The sequence below is a fragment of the Varanus komodoensis genome, unplaced genomic scaffold (assembly GCF_004798865.1).
Source record: "Varanus komodoensis strain SLA01 unplaced genomic scaffold, ASM479886v1 scaffold28, whole genome shotgun sequence".
Classification (NCBI taxonomy): Eukaryota; Metazoa; Chordata; class Lepidosauria; order Squamata; family Varanidae; genus Varanus; species Varanus komodoensis.
Window position 1 is genome coordinate 600742 of NW_025335727.1, and position 15788 is coordinate 616529.

Here is a 15788-nt window from a genome sequence, read left to right on the forward strand (position 1 = left end):
GCTTCCCCTGAAGAACTTGCCAGCCCCGGCAAAGCACCAGGCAAGGGCTGATCGACGCAGGAGGGACTACTAGGTCAAGCTGCCAAGCCAGAGGGACCGTCCCTTTAAGGCTTTTCTCTCTTCGGGAAGTGGGTGGAGCCTGGGGGGGTCGCATGTGGTCTGTGGGGGCTCTCCACGGTGTGCCAGCTCCCCTACCCAATGGGCTGGCTAAGGCCAGCCTTCCCTGACCGGGAAGCAAGCATCCCAGCATGCCCCAGGCTAATCCAGCCACACCTGCCCATGGATCTTCTGCCACCTGCCCCCCCTCGTGGTGGGAGCAGGGCCCCTCGGCCCCCGTGCGGCACGCGGCTTGCGCCCCTTACTTTTTCATGAGGAAGCGGTTAATGGCCTTTTGCTTGCGCATGAACTGCACGATCTTGCGGTTGAAGTAGACAAAGAGAGCTCCCCCAAAGCCGCTGGCGATCCTGAGCGAGGAGAAGACGGACTCAGTGGGGAGTGGGCAGGGGAGGGGGGCTGCAGGGTGGGGGGATTTCGGCACAGAGGCGAGGGAGGCCCCGCGAGTCTCACCCGATGACGGCAAAGGCCGGCAGCTCCTGCAGGTCGAAGGGGAAGTCCAGCCGGAAGCGGGTTTTGAACAGAGCTGTGATGGTTTCTGCGGGGGGGGAAGGAGGATGGTGTGTTAATGGATCCCAAATCCTTAGGAACCCGGGACTGACTGCATCTTGTGAACTTCGACGTTAGCCGGTGGCCTGCAGACTGCAAGGTCACGATCCTCCCAGACGCTGCCCGTGCCCCATCTCGGTTGACGACACAGCTAACACTCCAGGCCTGGCCACAACATCTCTCCCGCTAAACTAGGCTTCTGTGGAAGGAAGCAGCAGAAACATTTCTCATCTGAGGAGTTATACCTTCATCCTTGTTCCACACAGCAAGCACCCGGAAGATGAAGGCACTGAAGGTGGCCGCGAAGAAGCCACGCCAGTAGTTCCGGACGGCGAAGAAGGTGGAGGTGACCTCGATGCTGAAGAGAACACCTGTGAGGACCGAGAAGGTGGAACGGTCTGGGTTGTAGTCCAGCTCACCTAGGGCAGGGCGAGGGCGACTCTAGATGACTACCCCTTCTTCCCTGCCCAACAACTGAAGGAACACTACCTTGAAGTTTATGCATAAACATCTCTGAGAACAGTAAAGATTCTGCTATACATCACATAAATAGGGTATGTGGCATGTATGTATTCATGATATATTTGTTTTTTCTGTTTTTTAATTTTTTAAAAAAATTCTGAATTAACTGGAGGGCCACAGCTTGCCCACCATGATCTAAATCAGTGCTTGTAGGCCAACGGTTGATCATCAGAAATTCCCCTGCCCCTCCCCCGCCCCCCCGTTAGGACTGAGTTTTCCTGACTCCCAAAACTAGGGACGTGAAGGCTGCAGTTTCAGCCACCAGTGCCCACGATGAAGGCAGACTGGGACAAGGCTCCAGTCAAGCATCCCTACGCATTGGGATGGGGGTGGGTCTAGATGACCTCACAGATCCCTTTCCAGGTGGCTTCAAGAGCTAAGAAAATGTCTGCGAGGTTATGCCTCTTACCTGCCCACTGCCAGCGAGGCAACAGGGCAGCCCAGGTCTATGTATAAGAACAGAAGAACCAGACCGGCAAAGTTGAATCTGTGGGGCTGGCTCAGAAGCATCATAAGTGAAGAGCATCAAATGCTGGGTGTTTGTTGGGTATTTCACGCTGGGTGCCCATCATGCTCAACCTCTATACTTGCAAATGTAAATATTACAACACCAAAATAAGCTCCCAGGGACCCAGTTCCAAAGGCAACCAAACGCAGAGAAGCTTCCACCCCTGGAACTGAGCCACTGTACAACTCGGCCACACGAGGGCTTTGGCGGTGAGAGTGGAAACCGAATCCCACAGAATCCTGGAAGGCTGCGCTGGGGCGAGGCGCCTTTCTCATAATTTGACCACAGAAGTGTGAGTCTGCTAATGGCATTTCCTAAGGATCAGGAGCTACCAAGCTGGCCCCGGACGCGCCACCCCCCGCTTGCTACGTGGATCTGCACCAGCCCACGCATCTGCCGGGTCGGTGCAAGGACTGTCCCAGTGGCAGTGACGCAGTGGCAGCCCCCCCCCCCCCCCCAGCCACTCTTCTGCCGCAATTTGGGAATCACTGAGTCGGAATACACAAAGCTTCCGGATGCACTGCAGCGGGGAAGAGCTGGCAGCTTTTTCAGAGGCTGGAGAAACGCAGGCCAAATGGCACAGCCCGGTGTTGGCTGCACTTCATTAAAAAGCACGGTTCAGAGGCCCGCGTGAAGTCTGGGAGAAGCAGCAGCCAGCGGAGCCCGATTCAGATGGGGCCCTTGCTCCCCCCGTGAGGCTGTCTGCGCCAAAGGTGTTGTCTGCAGCAAACACCAGGCTGGGTCTCAGCCAGCTGCTTTTGCACCAAAATGGGCCACGGGAAGCACCTTTTGGAAACAACAAGTGGTTTGACTTTTAAGGCGCTCTCCTTTCCTTCTGCCACACCCCAGACTTCAAGGGTACAGAAGAAATGTTTATATTCCAGATTCCCTAAGTTATACCAAGGTAAGGCAGAAATAGATATTTGAACAAAAATTCAGTTCATATTGCATAAATCGTAACGAAAGGTACTGCTATCATATAGTCTATTGTAACAGTTTAGCTATTGTTTGACATAGCTTTGCTCCATAAACTCCTTTGGTTCCACACCATGCTAGTGACAGGCCTAAATATTATGACAATTCCAAAGCACAAGCAGTGTTGAACGCATACTTAATGAAGACGCTATTTCCTCACCACCAACATAATGTGGACGAGAAAATTATTCCTTGGCAAATCCACTTTCCCTAAATCAGCACCGTGACCCCTAAAAATCACAAAATGTGCTTTCACAGGGACACATACGAAAGCCACATTTGTAATGAATGACGAAGGGGAAAGACGGCTGTAACCCCTTTCTTCTGGGGAAAATGGAGGCACCGTGTTTGCAGAGAGATGCTAAGCTGGGCTGCGTGCAGCTTGCATGGGGAACAGTGGAAGCACCTTTTTCTGCCCACACAGAAAAAGCTTTTCGGTTTTGCCCCCACTCCTTAGATGAGGAAACCTAGCCCAGTGTGGGGTCCCGGTGCATTCCCCCAAGGACGAGCTGTGCCTTTAGCACGCAGCTCTCTTGAGCCTAACTCCTCTTTCTGGGCGGCTTTGAGATGCTGTTGCGAATCGGCTCCTCGGAACGAGCACAGTAGGAAAGAGAGGATGCTGGATCCAAGGGCGTCTGGATTTGGGAAGCACAAGGAGCTCTAGCTTAAGTTAGCCACTGAGAAGGAAGTGGTCCAGGGAAAGAGTTCGGAGCAGGGATACAGCGCCTCCTTGGGGCCGTGGGGACAACTGCATTTCAGAGAAAGCTTTTGGGGGCTGCCTTGCGAGTGGCCAGGCCAAAGTGCACGGTGGGCTGCCGTGTGTCTTCACCTGAAGCTCTTCTGCAGGTAACTAAGCCCTGGGGGCGCTTTTCCATCTTTTGGAATGAGGGTTGGGAGACGTGCACAGAAGCCAGGAAATAACTTGTGGGAAGAGGGGCAGAGTCAGGGCCAAGGAAAGGGGGCACAGCCACCCACAGCCCTCAGCTCCACCAGGTGCACTTACAAAGGAGGTGTCCTGGGCAGAGACCAGCCATGGCTCTCTCCAGGACAGCATGGTCTACTCCAGCCATTCCCAGCCCAACACTCTACCAATGTCCTGGATGGCCTGCAGACTTTATTAGACCTGGCAGTATATAAAAGTATCAAAAAAACAAACCCAAACAGAAGCAAGCAGCAGCTCCGAAGTCCCACATCTCTGCTTGGGAGGCGCCGGCTGAGCGTTGGGCTCAGGGGCCTGGAGACAACCCTGCCGGTGTCCTTTGACATTCCCCTGAGGTTGTGTCTGAGAAGGGAACCCCTCACTGCCTCCCTCCACAAATCAGGTGACTTTTTTTGCTCAAGGTGCATTTTTGTCACAACCACGTGGCCCGTCTGCAGAAGTCCCTGCGGGGGGGGGGGGCATATGAGTGGCTCCTTTGCTCACGTGTGGGGCAAGAGTTTCGAAATCCCTCCTCTGTGTCTGCCACAGCCTTCGGTCACACCTGAAGCTGCCCCCCTGGGCGGATGCCGCAGGTGCTTGTATCTTTTATTGCTCAGCATTAAGGACCTGAGATGCCAGGTAACTGTCTGTGCCCCTCACAGTGCTCAGCTCTGCATATTCACACAGGACAATGCCTGGGACAGAGTCCAAGCATCAGTCAATCCAGAATGGCTTGACCCTCCAACTGTATTACACCATTTCGTGGTCTTCACCTCCAGCTCTCTGGCGCTATGACCCAACACACCAGGACTGGGGAAGACAGTTCTGTCCTGAGTAGGGAGGGTGACTCTGAGAAACAACTTCCTTGCGCCCAGTGGACTTTTGATACCTCAGCTGAAAGTGGGTTTTTTTAAATGACTTTCTTTTAAAACAGGTTGCACTTTGAGGATTTTTTGTTTAAAGCAAGGAAATTTGTATAACTTGCAAAGAACAATTTGCAGCGAGAAATTTAGCAGGGATTTACACAAATTACATAAACTCTGACTGCGATTTAAGCAGATGGTGCAAATTCCTGCTGCGATGTATGCGAATTGTAGCCAGAATTTATGCAAATACCTGTGGCTTTAAAAAGAAGGTAAGTCACTGCCCATTTTAACAGTGGAAGTTTACATGCAAGCTTGACTCATATTGGAGTGAGTCGAGATGGACAGACAGGCCAGAATCTGGGGGTCAGCTGAGCCACTCCACTTGATTTTGATCCCCCGCTCCTTCCAAGCCAGTTCCTTGCACAGGTCTACAAGGCCTGGAAAAGGTCCCCCTCCCACTGCTGTGACACGGAATTCATCAGCTGGTTATTCTGGGCATTGAACCCAGACCCCACTGCCTGCAAAGCGGGTCACTCAGCGACAGTTGCTGCTCCTGGAGTCTTCCTGCTAGCAGTTCCCCTCACTTTGGGAATGGAAGACGGTGGCCAGGGGCTGGCTTGGCCAGGCCGTGGAGGACTCTGGGATGAGCCTTACCTCCAATGGGAGCGGCGAAGCAGCAGCCGACACCCACAGCGCAGGCCGCCGCCAGCATCTCAATGTTGCGGGACTCATTCTGCAAAAGAAAGTTGTTCAGAGGAGAGCAAAAGCTGCGGAGGCAGAAGAATCAGCTCATGCAGTGGGGAAGCAACAGGGGGAGAAGCCGTGAATGGAGCAAACGCCGCTGTGTCTGCAGCTCTCTCTGGCTGGACTGGGTACCTTTTCTGATTACGGCTACTTATGGCCCATGACGGATCAGTCCGCTTGGACTTGCAAAACTCTTCAGGAAAGCCCACGTTGCCATCGCTTTGCTAAGGTTAGCAAGGAGAGGAGCAGAGGTGGCCGCCAGCCAGACTTAAGCTGTAAAAATGTGCATTGTTACACAGTTTTTGCAAGTGCTTACAAGAGTCTAGGGCCATTGGGAGCCATGGGAAAATCCTCTTCCCATGGGAACCCCTGCCTATGGCGAACCACGGGGACTCAAGCAGCCAAGCTGGACACTTACACCTCGTCCTCTAGCCAGTGTGATGCAGACAGTTGGGGTGGCAAGTGGTCAGAGTCTTGGACCAGGATGTGGCGAACCTGGTTCTGGTCCAAACTCTGCCATGGAGCTCACTGAGCATCTTTGGACTGAGCATCAACACTCTAACCACCACACCACAGTGGATCTCAAAAGAATATAGACTTTAGGCTACAGAACATGGAAAATATAAGCTTCCTTGGGTTCCTCAGAGGAGGAAAAAGGACGAGATATAAATGCAATAATAATACTAGAAAATTATTTTGGCCTTTACCTCCCAACAAACCTGGCTTCTGTGATTTCAGTGTTCCTTTTCAGGGCACAAGGGCTAAAAACTTCTTTTAAAACATAAATGGAACTTTGGCCCTCAGGGTAATGAATAGGTGGCAAGATTCTTCTCCAGGTTCAAATTCACACCTGGCTGGGCAAAACTGACACTTTGGATTGTGCCAAGAATGGAGCACTTAGGATGGGTATATGACGTTCCCCTGGCTCTCAGCATTTCTAGCAAACACAACAGATCCTGTAGCACTTTCCTTAAGGGCCAAGAAGCTTCATTCATCCAGTCTTGGAGGAATCTTTGCAAGAACCGTGTCAGACAGATGTGCACTAACTATCCCCATTCTGCAGATTGGAAGACTGAGGGAAAGATGGAATGGCTGACTTAAGGACACCCCGTGGACTAGAATCTGAGCAGGGCTGCTGCCTGCCGCATCGTGCCAGGTTCCTTGTGCTCCTTGCCCATGCCTCTCCCACTCAGCACCCCCCCCCCAAGCTTCCTGTACCTGCCTGGAACTCTGCCCACCAAGTGCTCACCTCATAGATACCACCAAAGAGGGAGAGGAACTTGCTGAGAAGAGCAGCACACATGCTGGCTATGTGGACGAAAGGTCCCTGAGCGAGAAAGGGAGAGGAAGGGGTTAGTCTTATGGACACAGGGCAGGAGGAAACCTCCCCTCCTCAGAGCTCTCCCTCCAAGATATTCTCAGACCCCAGGCATCACTGAAGTACAGTGCAGCCACCGGGGGCCCTTACCTCTTTACCCAAAGGCATCCCGCTGCCCAGGGCGCATGTCAGGCCGATCACCTTGGCCACAAAGGTCTTGAGGGTCAAGTATTCCTTCAGCACCACGCCCCGCAAAATGGTCTTCATTTCGGGGATGCCAGAGCCTGGAGAGAGAGAGAGAAAGAGAAAGGGGGGATCCCTCACTAACAGATCTACCCATTACATTTCAGCCTGTCAGTCCATTTTAATTGATCTGCATGCTGGCAGTTGGAGAAACGCTGCAAGACATGTGCCTTCTGGGATGTTGCTCCTGCTAGTCCTAGAGAGGAGCAAGGAATGATGATGAAGAGGCTGCCCCATGGACCACCGGGCAAAATTCTGCTTAGCCTTCCATGGGCTTTGCAAGATTTTATAAGGCTTTTCCCGGGCTTGCATGTGGCAAGAAATGGGTGAAGCTGCTATGGAAGCTCCAGCAGGACAAATTTAGCATGCAATACAAGCTTCCATGGTGGTTTGCCTCTGATATGTGGTGAAAATTCCCAGTTTTTCACTGTGGCAGGGGCCAGTCTAGAAAGCAACGGGCAGAGCTGCGTCCATCCCTGGGCTAGAGGCTCACGTCTTCAAAATTATTCCCTGCTCTCCCACCTGGATGCTTAGGAAGAGGAATTTTCTGGCCAATTCCAGTTTTGGTAGCACAATCGTAGGAACTCACACAGCAACACATGCTTGTGTTTTGCTACAATGGAGCCCCTTCCATCGTGCCTTTCCCTCTTCCAAAAAAGACAGAAAAGGTGAGCGTCCATTGTGGAGATGCCTGCAGAAAGGAACACCCCTTTGGGAAGCTTCCCCAGGCCTACCGCAGAGAAGGGTCGGCTCGCAGAGACTCCCCACCAGCCAGTCCCATATAACTTGGGGGAGAGATCTTAAGCAGGACAGGGGCCGCCCTGTTTCCCAGTACTTACCCACAGCCTGCGGAGCCAAGATCTGGGTGAACCCAGCCGAGAAAGTGATGAGTACAACCGGATAGGTGACCCAGGCCATGTACTGCAAGAAGATATTGGCATCCAGTCCGCCATACATCCACTTCTGGGCTGCACAGAGACACAGATCAAGAATGAGAGAGCGAGAGAGAGAGAGAGAGCGCGTGCATAAAGGTGTACAAGAGAGACCTTCTCAGTGGGCAGTCGCCCTTCATGTTTTCTGCTGTGTTTTCTGTTTTCTTCATGCTTTCCGCCAGCCAAACTCAAGGAGCTTCCAGGTAATGTGTGCCCTTCATAACCCATAATCCACGGGAGCCGGCGTGGGTTAGTGCTTAGATGCAGTGGTCAGACCAGGGCTCAGGAAAGCAAGGGTCAAGTCTGGTGATGGGGCTCCCTGGGCTGGATCCCCCCTGTGGACACGCTCCAGGAAGACACGGGGACCGATTCCAATGCAGACCCGGAGGGGGAAGGTGTTGGCCATGCGCCAAGGGCATGGGAGCAGAAGGCCAACCAGAAGCGCAGGGGCACAGAGGTCAAAATCCAGCCGCCAAGCTGGGTCTTCTGAACGGGTGGGGATGCGCATCCCACGAGGATCCTAAGGCTCCCCGTAAGAGGAGGATGGGGTGGGGATGCGCATCCCAAGAGCTGAGCATCAGATGGAAAGGGGGCGGGGTAACCAAGGGTTTAAGCAGCCTTGCAACAAGGGGGGGTGACCCATGGGAAGACCCACCTTGTGGGGGGGGGACTTGGGAGCCTACTCGGCTTGAAAAGGGTGGGCAGTAGCGGATGGGACCAGTTTCATGACAACGCTCTTCCATGATGCGCTAACCCAGGGGACGAACTGAACCTTACGAGGTACTGTGTTACGCAAAGCCTGCCTGGGACATTTGTCTCTTCTGGTTGTCACTATCTGTTCGTTTATTTATTTATATCCTGCCGTTCTCCCCTTGTGGAATTCACAGTGGCTGCTTCTGCTTCCCTGGTGGTCTCCCCTCCAAGCTCAGGCCAGCCCCAGATCTGCTTAGCTTCAACAGAGTGGATGCCTGATGTGCCTTCAGACCATATTCTGGGTCCAGTCATAGCTAGGGTCCAGTCCGTAGCCAGGGCAAGGCTCGTGTGTCCCTAATTTGCGTAAGAGAGGTAACTGGCTCCAAACAGGACTCCATGGCTTGACCCTAACGGGAGCCAAGGGCTGGGCACAGGCCACCAGGTGACTCTGGACTAGTCTCTGTCTCTCAGCCTAGCCTACCTCACAGGAACGATGTGAGAACGAAATGGTGAGGAGACCGAAGAAAATTTGTACTCCCTGGATCAGTTTTGCTCAAAAGGTTCCTTCATCTGTACCATCTGCCTGGGATCCCCCCGCCCCCAGGACACCCCCAGAAGATGCTGCTTCTCTTTCCCTTCAAAGCCTTCCCACACACCCACCCGTCCTGTGATCGTCTTTAACCAGCTGGGCCCCCAAATTATGGGCGGGACTGCCCCCCTTCTCCCGTACTCCAGTGCGACAATCAGCACTTTCCATACCTTGCAAGCAGATAGCTATGGCGTAGTCCATGGCCCAGCTCACCAGAGCCATAAGTAACCCCAGCAGGATGAGGAAGATCCAGTCTTCGCCCACTTTGGAGATGAGGAACTTTTGGCATCGTACGGTGCAGACTGCAAGAAGAGAGATGGGAGCACGTCAGGGACAGAGAGTGTGGGGCACCGGGGAGGGGCACGGGAGCTGGGGGCAAGAATGTGGGCAAGGGGAAAACTACAGGGCTGCAAGTCCAGGGCAACTATTCTTCTGCACAGCAAATGTTGGAGTACCTGGATGTGGCAGAAGACAAGCATGCCAGGTGCGTGAGGGCAACCTGAGGCTGCCTTTCCAGCGGACACAAAGGAAGTCCGCCTGCCTTCTTCTTGGGCCACCGTTCAGCCACGGAATCGCCCTCTGCCTCTTTTCCAGCAGTGGCGCTGGCTTCCAGTTTGTTTCCAAGTTCTGGTTATGGCCTTGAAAGCTCTAAATCAGGGTGCAGCACCTCCAGCCCCAGGGCAACTCTGGCCTTCTGCGCCTCCCCACCGCCTTCCCCTGGCCATCGATCCAGTGGTGGACTGTCTGCTTCTTTGCAGTTCCCTCCCTCAGACCCTGTTCCAAATGCCTCTCTGAAGGCTCAGATACTGGCAGTAGGAGCTTAAGCGAAAAATTGTGGATAGTCTCAGGATTTTTCATCACACCCCTTTGGCTTGCAGCTCATCCCCCACTGGAATGCGGCTCCTAACAGCTTCTCCGAAATGGAACTCGTCCCCTGGGCAGAAAGTAGGTGGACATCTTGGGTCCTAGACAGCTTAGGCCAGCGCTGGCTGAGGGCTTGTCTCCCTCCTTCCTACAATCCTGTGACCTGCACGGGACATTCTTTTTCGTATTGTGAGGCCCGGTGTGGAGACCAGGGGGTCCTTTGTTCTAGCCACGGGCAGATGGTGGAACTTGCTGCTTTGGGGGCTCCTTTCTGCCTTCTCTCTTGATCTCTCCATTGAAGGTATTTTTTAAAAGATTCCAGCAGCATTTGGCCTGCTAGGCTGAGATATGTTAACATCTTCTTAGTGGACTGATCTCCGCAGGGTGTTTGGGTTTTTATTTGTGTTTGATCCGCAGCATTTCGCTTTGTTGTTTTGTTGTTTTATTGATATTAGGGATTTCTGTTGCAATCTGAATTTTTGCCACGCCACCCTGGGTGCTGCGACAGCACTAGACGCATGATATAAATACTGTCTCCAGTTAGCGGAGTGCAGTTGGCCACGCTCCGTTTTACAGAGCGCGGTTGCATTTCGCAGATGGCATATAAGCCTTTGCCTTGCCCAGCTGCATGCAAGTCTGTGGCAGAAGACTTGCTAGACTGGAACTCGGGTCTTCCAAAGCTCTGCTCATGTAAACATCCACTGAACCGCACTGGCTCCATGAAGCCTCTGACCTGTGCCGCTCAGGCTACCCAGCAGCCCCAGCCCCAGATAAGGCAAAGACAACCCCATGGTTCACAAGCCCCCAGCTGGCTGGACAAGGGTCGATGCAAGTGAGCAAGCAGGCACAGAGGGGAACCTCTTCTATGCAACCAGAAGCAGCTACAAAAAACCATTCTGGAACATGGATGCACGGCAGGGACCATGGCTGTCTTGGGGTGAAGGGAGTTGTGTTCCAACACATCCTGAGGCAGGCAGGCTGGGGAAGGCCACACCATGCATAAGCAGGGTTGTAAATCACTGGAGCGATGTACAAAGTCACGCAACGTCGAAGCAGCTCCCTTCGTGTCTATAGAATCACTGATTACTTTTGCTGGGGGTGGGTGGGAGCGAGCTCTGCTTTATTTATTCTTTAAGAATCATTTTGGAAAACAAAATGGCTTTGACTGGGGTGACAGTAGCTATTCAAAACAGGGAAGGAACTGTTGCCTCAGAAGAGATGGCAAAGCCGCCAGGCTGCCCAGCACAAACCATGAATGAGCTTGAACGAGAAACTGCGTTTCGAAGCCAAAAATAAAGCGTTGGGTCAGTGCGAACAATACATTCGCATGAGAGGGAAACTTGCGTGGGCCAAATGGGACACAAGGCTCCATGACAGCGATTTGGAATTCTGCACAGACTCCGGTTACATAACCACACAGACATGCGCACAAGCGCCCCTCGATTACGCAACCTGGCTTGCACAAAAGCTTAGCTACCTTTGGGCCCCATCCCAGTGCTCTTTCCCCCACGACAATGTACAAGACATGCACATGTGGCTCCCCACAGAGGAGAGTGTACCCCCATAACAGATGCAGCATCACACAGTCCCTACAGGGGCGCCTTTCATCAAAACATGGGCTCCGAAGTGTTAAGAAAGCTCCTTTAAGAAGTTTATTTCAGGACTACGTGAACTATAGTGAAAAGACTCCCATCTCAAGATCACCTAAGCAAATTGGAAGAGCTCCGTGATGCAGCCGGGGTTAAAAGACACTTGTTGGACTGCTCCCAAAACATACACTTATTTTTCTTTTCTTTTCCATTCCTGCTCTCTGATGGAATCTCAGAGATGGAAGGAGCCTTGTGGTCTCATAGTTCAAAATTCTCTCCTATTCCCACTTGACAGAGGAAATCTTGGCTTGACAGCTTCTCCCAACAGTCCAGACTGTCTTCTCTTGCTCAGCTCTTAATGCTCCTTGTAGCAAGTTCTCCTCTCGGTCGCACCACCATAAAGGACATGCGTGGTGCAGACAGGAAGCAAGGCCTTCTTGGTGACTGCTCCCAGGTTCTGGAGGTCCCTGCCAAGAGACGCTAGGTTGGCTCTCTCTGCTGTCCTTCCACGAGAAGGCAAAGGGATTATTATCCATCTATCTTTCGAAACTGCCTTCAATGCCACCTTCCAGGGTGAAACCAGATATAAGCTGGTCTGTTGTCAAAGTGTTTTTCAATAGCTTCCATGCTGTTTATTTTATCCAGTGTTGCACTTTTAAATGTGTTTTTAACTTACCTGTTCTCATGCTATGTTTTGAATCATATTTTAATATATATAAACTGGCTATATTTATTTTAGTTCTGTGCAAGATTTATATCCTGCTTTTTTCTTATATCAAATGCAAAGTGGCCCACCTCATTCTCCTCCTGCTGCTTTCAGTCTTATCCCCTCAACAAGAACCCTGTGAGGTAGGCTGGGCTGAGAGCCTGTGACTGGCCCAGAGTCACCCAGCTGGCTCGGTGGCCAAGCAGGGACTTGAACCCGGATCACCTGAGTCCCAGACTTGGGCTCTTATGTGTAATTCATACGCTGTCTGGGAGCAGGGTGGAATTTGTATTTATGAAACCAACCACCAGCTGCTCACCTCTGCTTGAAAGTCTGCAGCAAAGAGTCTTTGCTCCTTCGACACCCCCAAATGCTGCCCACCTTTCCCAGGTTCCACGGTCAAAATGCTCCTCTTGCTCAGTCGTTCGACTGAAATCTACTCCTGTCCCAACTCTCCTGTGCAGTTGTCTTCAGAGATCCGATGCATGCTCGTAACCCTCCTCTTCCATCTTCTCTTCTCCCAGCTAAACATGCCAGGATCTCTCAAACTTTCCCCGTAGGATTTGTTTTCCCTACTGCCAGCCATCCGGATCGCCCTTCCTGGAACCATGCCCAGATCCGACTTAAAGCGTGGCTCCCAGAACTGGAAGGCTACGGCAGATGAAGTCTGACTAGTGCACAGCCAAATGGCCATGGGAGGGCTCCACGCAGGAGCGCTCAAGCCATCCTTGAGGCACACAGAATGGCTCCAAGTCTGAAGAGGGCCCGACAACAGCAATGCTGGCAATGCTGCTTCCATTAGTGGGCCCTGGCACGGGATGGCAGCCGCCCAAGAGGGCAATGTTCAGAAGTGATGCTACCTCAGGGCATGGTGGGAAATGCAAATGCTTAGCTGCCCAGTGCTGGTTGGAGTCCTAAGTTCGGTGGGGGGCAGGGGAGGAATGAAAGGTGGCCCGAGCGAGAACCAGCGGTGGACCTTGCAAAAGCGGCAGGCCCCTGGCAACTGCCCCGAGATGCCTGGTACAGATGCCCACGCTTTTCTTGGCTGTTCCTGCAAAGACAGCGTCTCCCTTTTGCTCCACAACTGCAAAACGGGTGAAGGTTTTAGCTTTCTTGTTTCTGTGCTTAACCTACTTCAACAAGGTTGCTGCAAAGATAAGGAAGAAAACGACAAAGCGTTCTGTACCTTCAGTGCCAAGATTCGCAGCTGGGTCTGCCTCCCACCTCACCCCTACCTCCAGCTTTATCAAGGGACAAAGGAACCGATTGGAGCTCAGTCTGTGGTTTAAATTCCCTGTTCTCAAAGCAACTGGGTCACAGAGAAGAGAATGACAGATAGTCAGAGGGAGGCCTTGCACCCATCCCATCCTGCTGGAAGGATCCAGTGGACAGCTGGCTTGCCACCGCGTGTACAGAGTGCTGGACTGGATGGAACTTGGGCCGGATCCAGCCTGGCTTTGCTTATGTTCTTAGAAACAGAGGAACCAGAGGAGTGCCCAAGGTTCCCCAACCCGGCATCCCCAGGATGTGCTGGGCTACCATGTCTATCATTCCCAGTTAGCATGGAGCCTTCTCCACTTCCACGATGCACTTGGCTGGGGATGGTAGGAACTGTAGTCCAACGGCCAAACATGATGGAGGCGATGGGATTTGTAGCTGGCACACTGACATGCCACCGGCTCAGGCAAGGCTAAGTAATACTGCTTTTATGTGCAGCGGCTTGCAAAAAGAAAAGGTGGCTACGGCTGATGAGCCAATCTATGCCTGGAAAGGCCACCCCTTAGCCACCCCCGGGGTGCACCCAAAGACGTGGTGGGCCACAGAGTATCCTCAGCCGCCCCCTTGGCCCTTCCAGGGTGAGAAACCTGCTCCCTGGACAAGCTGCATGTCCTCCCTTCGGTCATCCTAGCCCACAGCACTTCTATCTTACTTGGTTTAGGTTTCAGGATGTTCAACCCCCCCCCCCATTCCCGAAATCTCAGAAATTCCTGATTGTTACCCTCTGTAGCTGCCTTTTTGGGATCAGATGATGAAACGAGAAGACAAGGGCACCTCCAGCCAAAGCTCTGCGTGACCTCCTCCGCCTCCCCGGATGTAAATATGGAAAGGCGCAGGAGACGAGGCAGAGCCACAGGGCTGGAACATAATCTGGGACTGATCTTCTGAGAACGGCTGATGCCACCACAGAGCAATGCCCGGCAACCCGTCCCTGCCAAGGTGGGTTGGAGAGCGAAGGTGGTATCAGGCGTCGTTGCATGGTCTGGGGAAAACTGGCTTTTGGCACCCATCTCCTGGCATAAACATCCACCTGGGCAACCAAGATGACGGCAGTTTGGGAATTAAGTTGGGGTGGGGGCAGGAGACACACCGGAAAGGAAATGGAAATTAATACAAACCTGGCTTTGGGGTATAGAACATAAGTGAATTAACTGATATCAACATTTGTTTCCCCTTCCCAGGAATCTGCTCTCTGGTGAGGGGGCCTAGTGTGGTTTGCAAAATCTGCGAAATAAACTGTGACACGATGGGAAGAGGACCGGGATTTGGAGCGGAGGAGGAAGAGCAGGCAAAACCTCTCCGTCTCAGAGGACCGTCAATGGGCAGGCACGGGCTGCGAGTTCAAGCGCGCTAGAAGGGAGACGAAGCTCGGAGAGGCAGCTTCTCTCCCGCGGCCTTGCAGAAAGGAGCCCTTGTGGATGGGATGGTGGCTAGTGAGTGTGTCGTCGAGCCCTGGGCACATCTTTTGAAGGAAAGCATCCAGGCGAAGGCCGCAGGGAAAGGAAAGGATGGCAGGTGCGGCTGCAGGAAGCCCAGCGGAGAAGAAGCAGAACCAGGGTGGAGCGGGGGACCATGCCGGGTCCTTTTAATTCCCAGGAATTCTATTTTACCTGCCCCCCCCCCTGGGCTTCCCTGAGTTTAGCTGCAATTCTTGCTGTACAAGGGTGGGGACAAAGGGGAGAAGGAAATTCCCCAGCAGCCATAAATGAGGGTTAGGGACATGAGGGTGTGGGGTCAGACGCAGTGGCCGCATGTGGCTCTGGGCGAGTCGTGGGGGGCTTGATTTGTCTCCAGGCCTGTGGTCCACCCCCCCCCCCCCCACACACACACTCTAGCGAGTGGAAATATGAGGGAAAGGCCGGCTGGTTGGCTCTGTGCAGCGGAGCAGGCATTCGGGGCCATTCATCGCATGGGGGACTGCAAGACGGAACAATACAACATGAAAAGACACCGCCCTGAGTTTTCTGGATGGAGCGTTAAGGGGGCGGGGGGGGGTGCCAGCTGGCCGGCCCACGCAATGTTGAAGGAGCAAAGCCAGGGCACCCGCGCATGCTCCAGCACCCTCTGCCTGGGTCACCCGCGGCTCGCTGCGAGGCCAGCCTCACACGCCGGCCCTGCCAGGTAGGCCTGCTGCTGCCCTCTGGCCCTGTTGCTTTCTTAGCCGCACGCCGCCAACAGCTGGGCCCGGAGGGAGGCAGCGCTGGACGCACGCACGTCGGGTTAGGAAAACAGGCTGTCTGGCTGGAGCGACACTCATTGTGCCTCGGTCAACAGAACGCGGAGGCTCGAGGGGCGGAAAGCGTGTGGCCGCGCCCGGGGCCACGCAGGGACAGCGGCGCTCCGAGCAGCCCCGTGCAAGCCGCTGCCCCGGGGAGCTGG

At 53.4% G+C, this 15788-nt stretch overlaps 1 protein-coding gene across 2 annotated transcripts in view; it reads right to left on the reverse strand.

The window, feature by feature from the left end:
• Window positions 1–15788, reverse strand: part of CLCN2 (chloride voltage-gated channel 2) — a 72014-nt gene that overhangs the window by 17915 nt on the left and 38311 nt on the right. For both annotated transcript variants that reach the window (XM_044434630.1, XM_044434629.1), the window contains exons 3-10: window positions 9143–9274; window positions 7598–7726; window positions 6666–6799; window positions 6447–6524; window positions 5108–5186; window positions 909–1034; window positions 568–652; window positions 363–464 (exon numbers count right to left, since the gene is read on the reverse strand). In XM_044434630.1, coding sequence (XP_044290565.1) covers window positions 363–464; window positions 568–652; window positions 909–1034; window positions 5108–5186; window positions 6447–6524; window positions 6666–6799; window positions 7598–7726; window positions 9143–9274 — 865 coding nt within the window. The remainder of the gene's footprint in view (window positions 1–362; window positions 465–567; window positions 653–908; window positions 1035–5107; window positions 5187–6446; window positions 6525–6665; window positions 6800–7597; window positions 7727–9142; window positions 9275–15788) is intronic.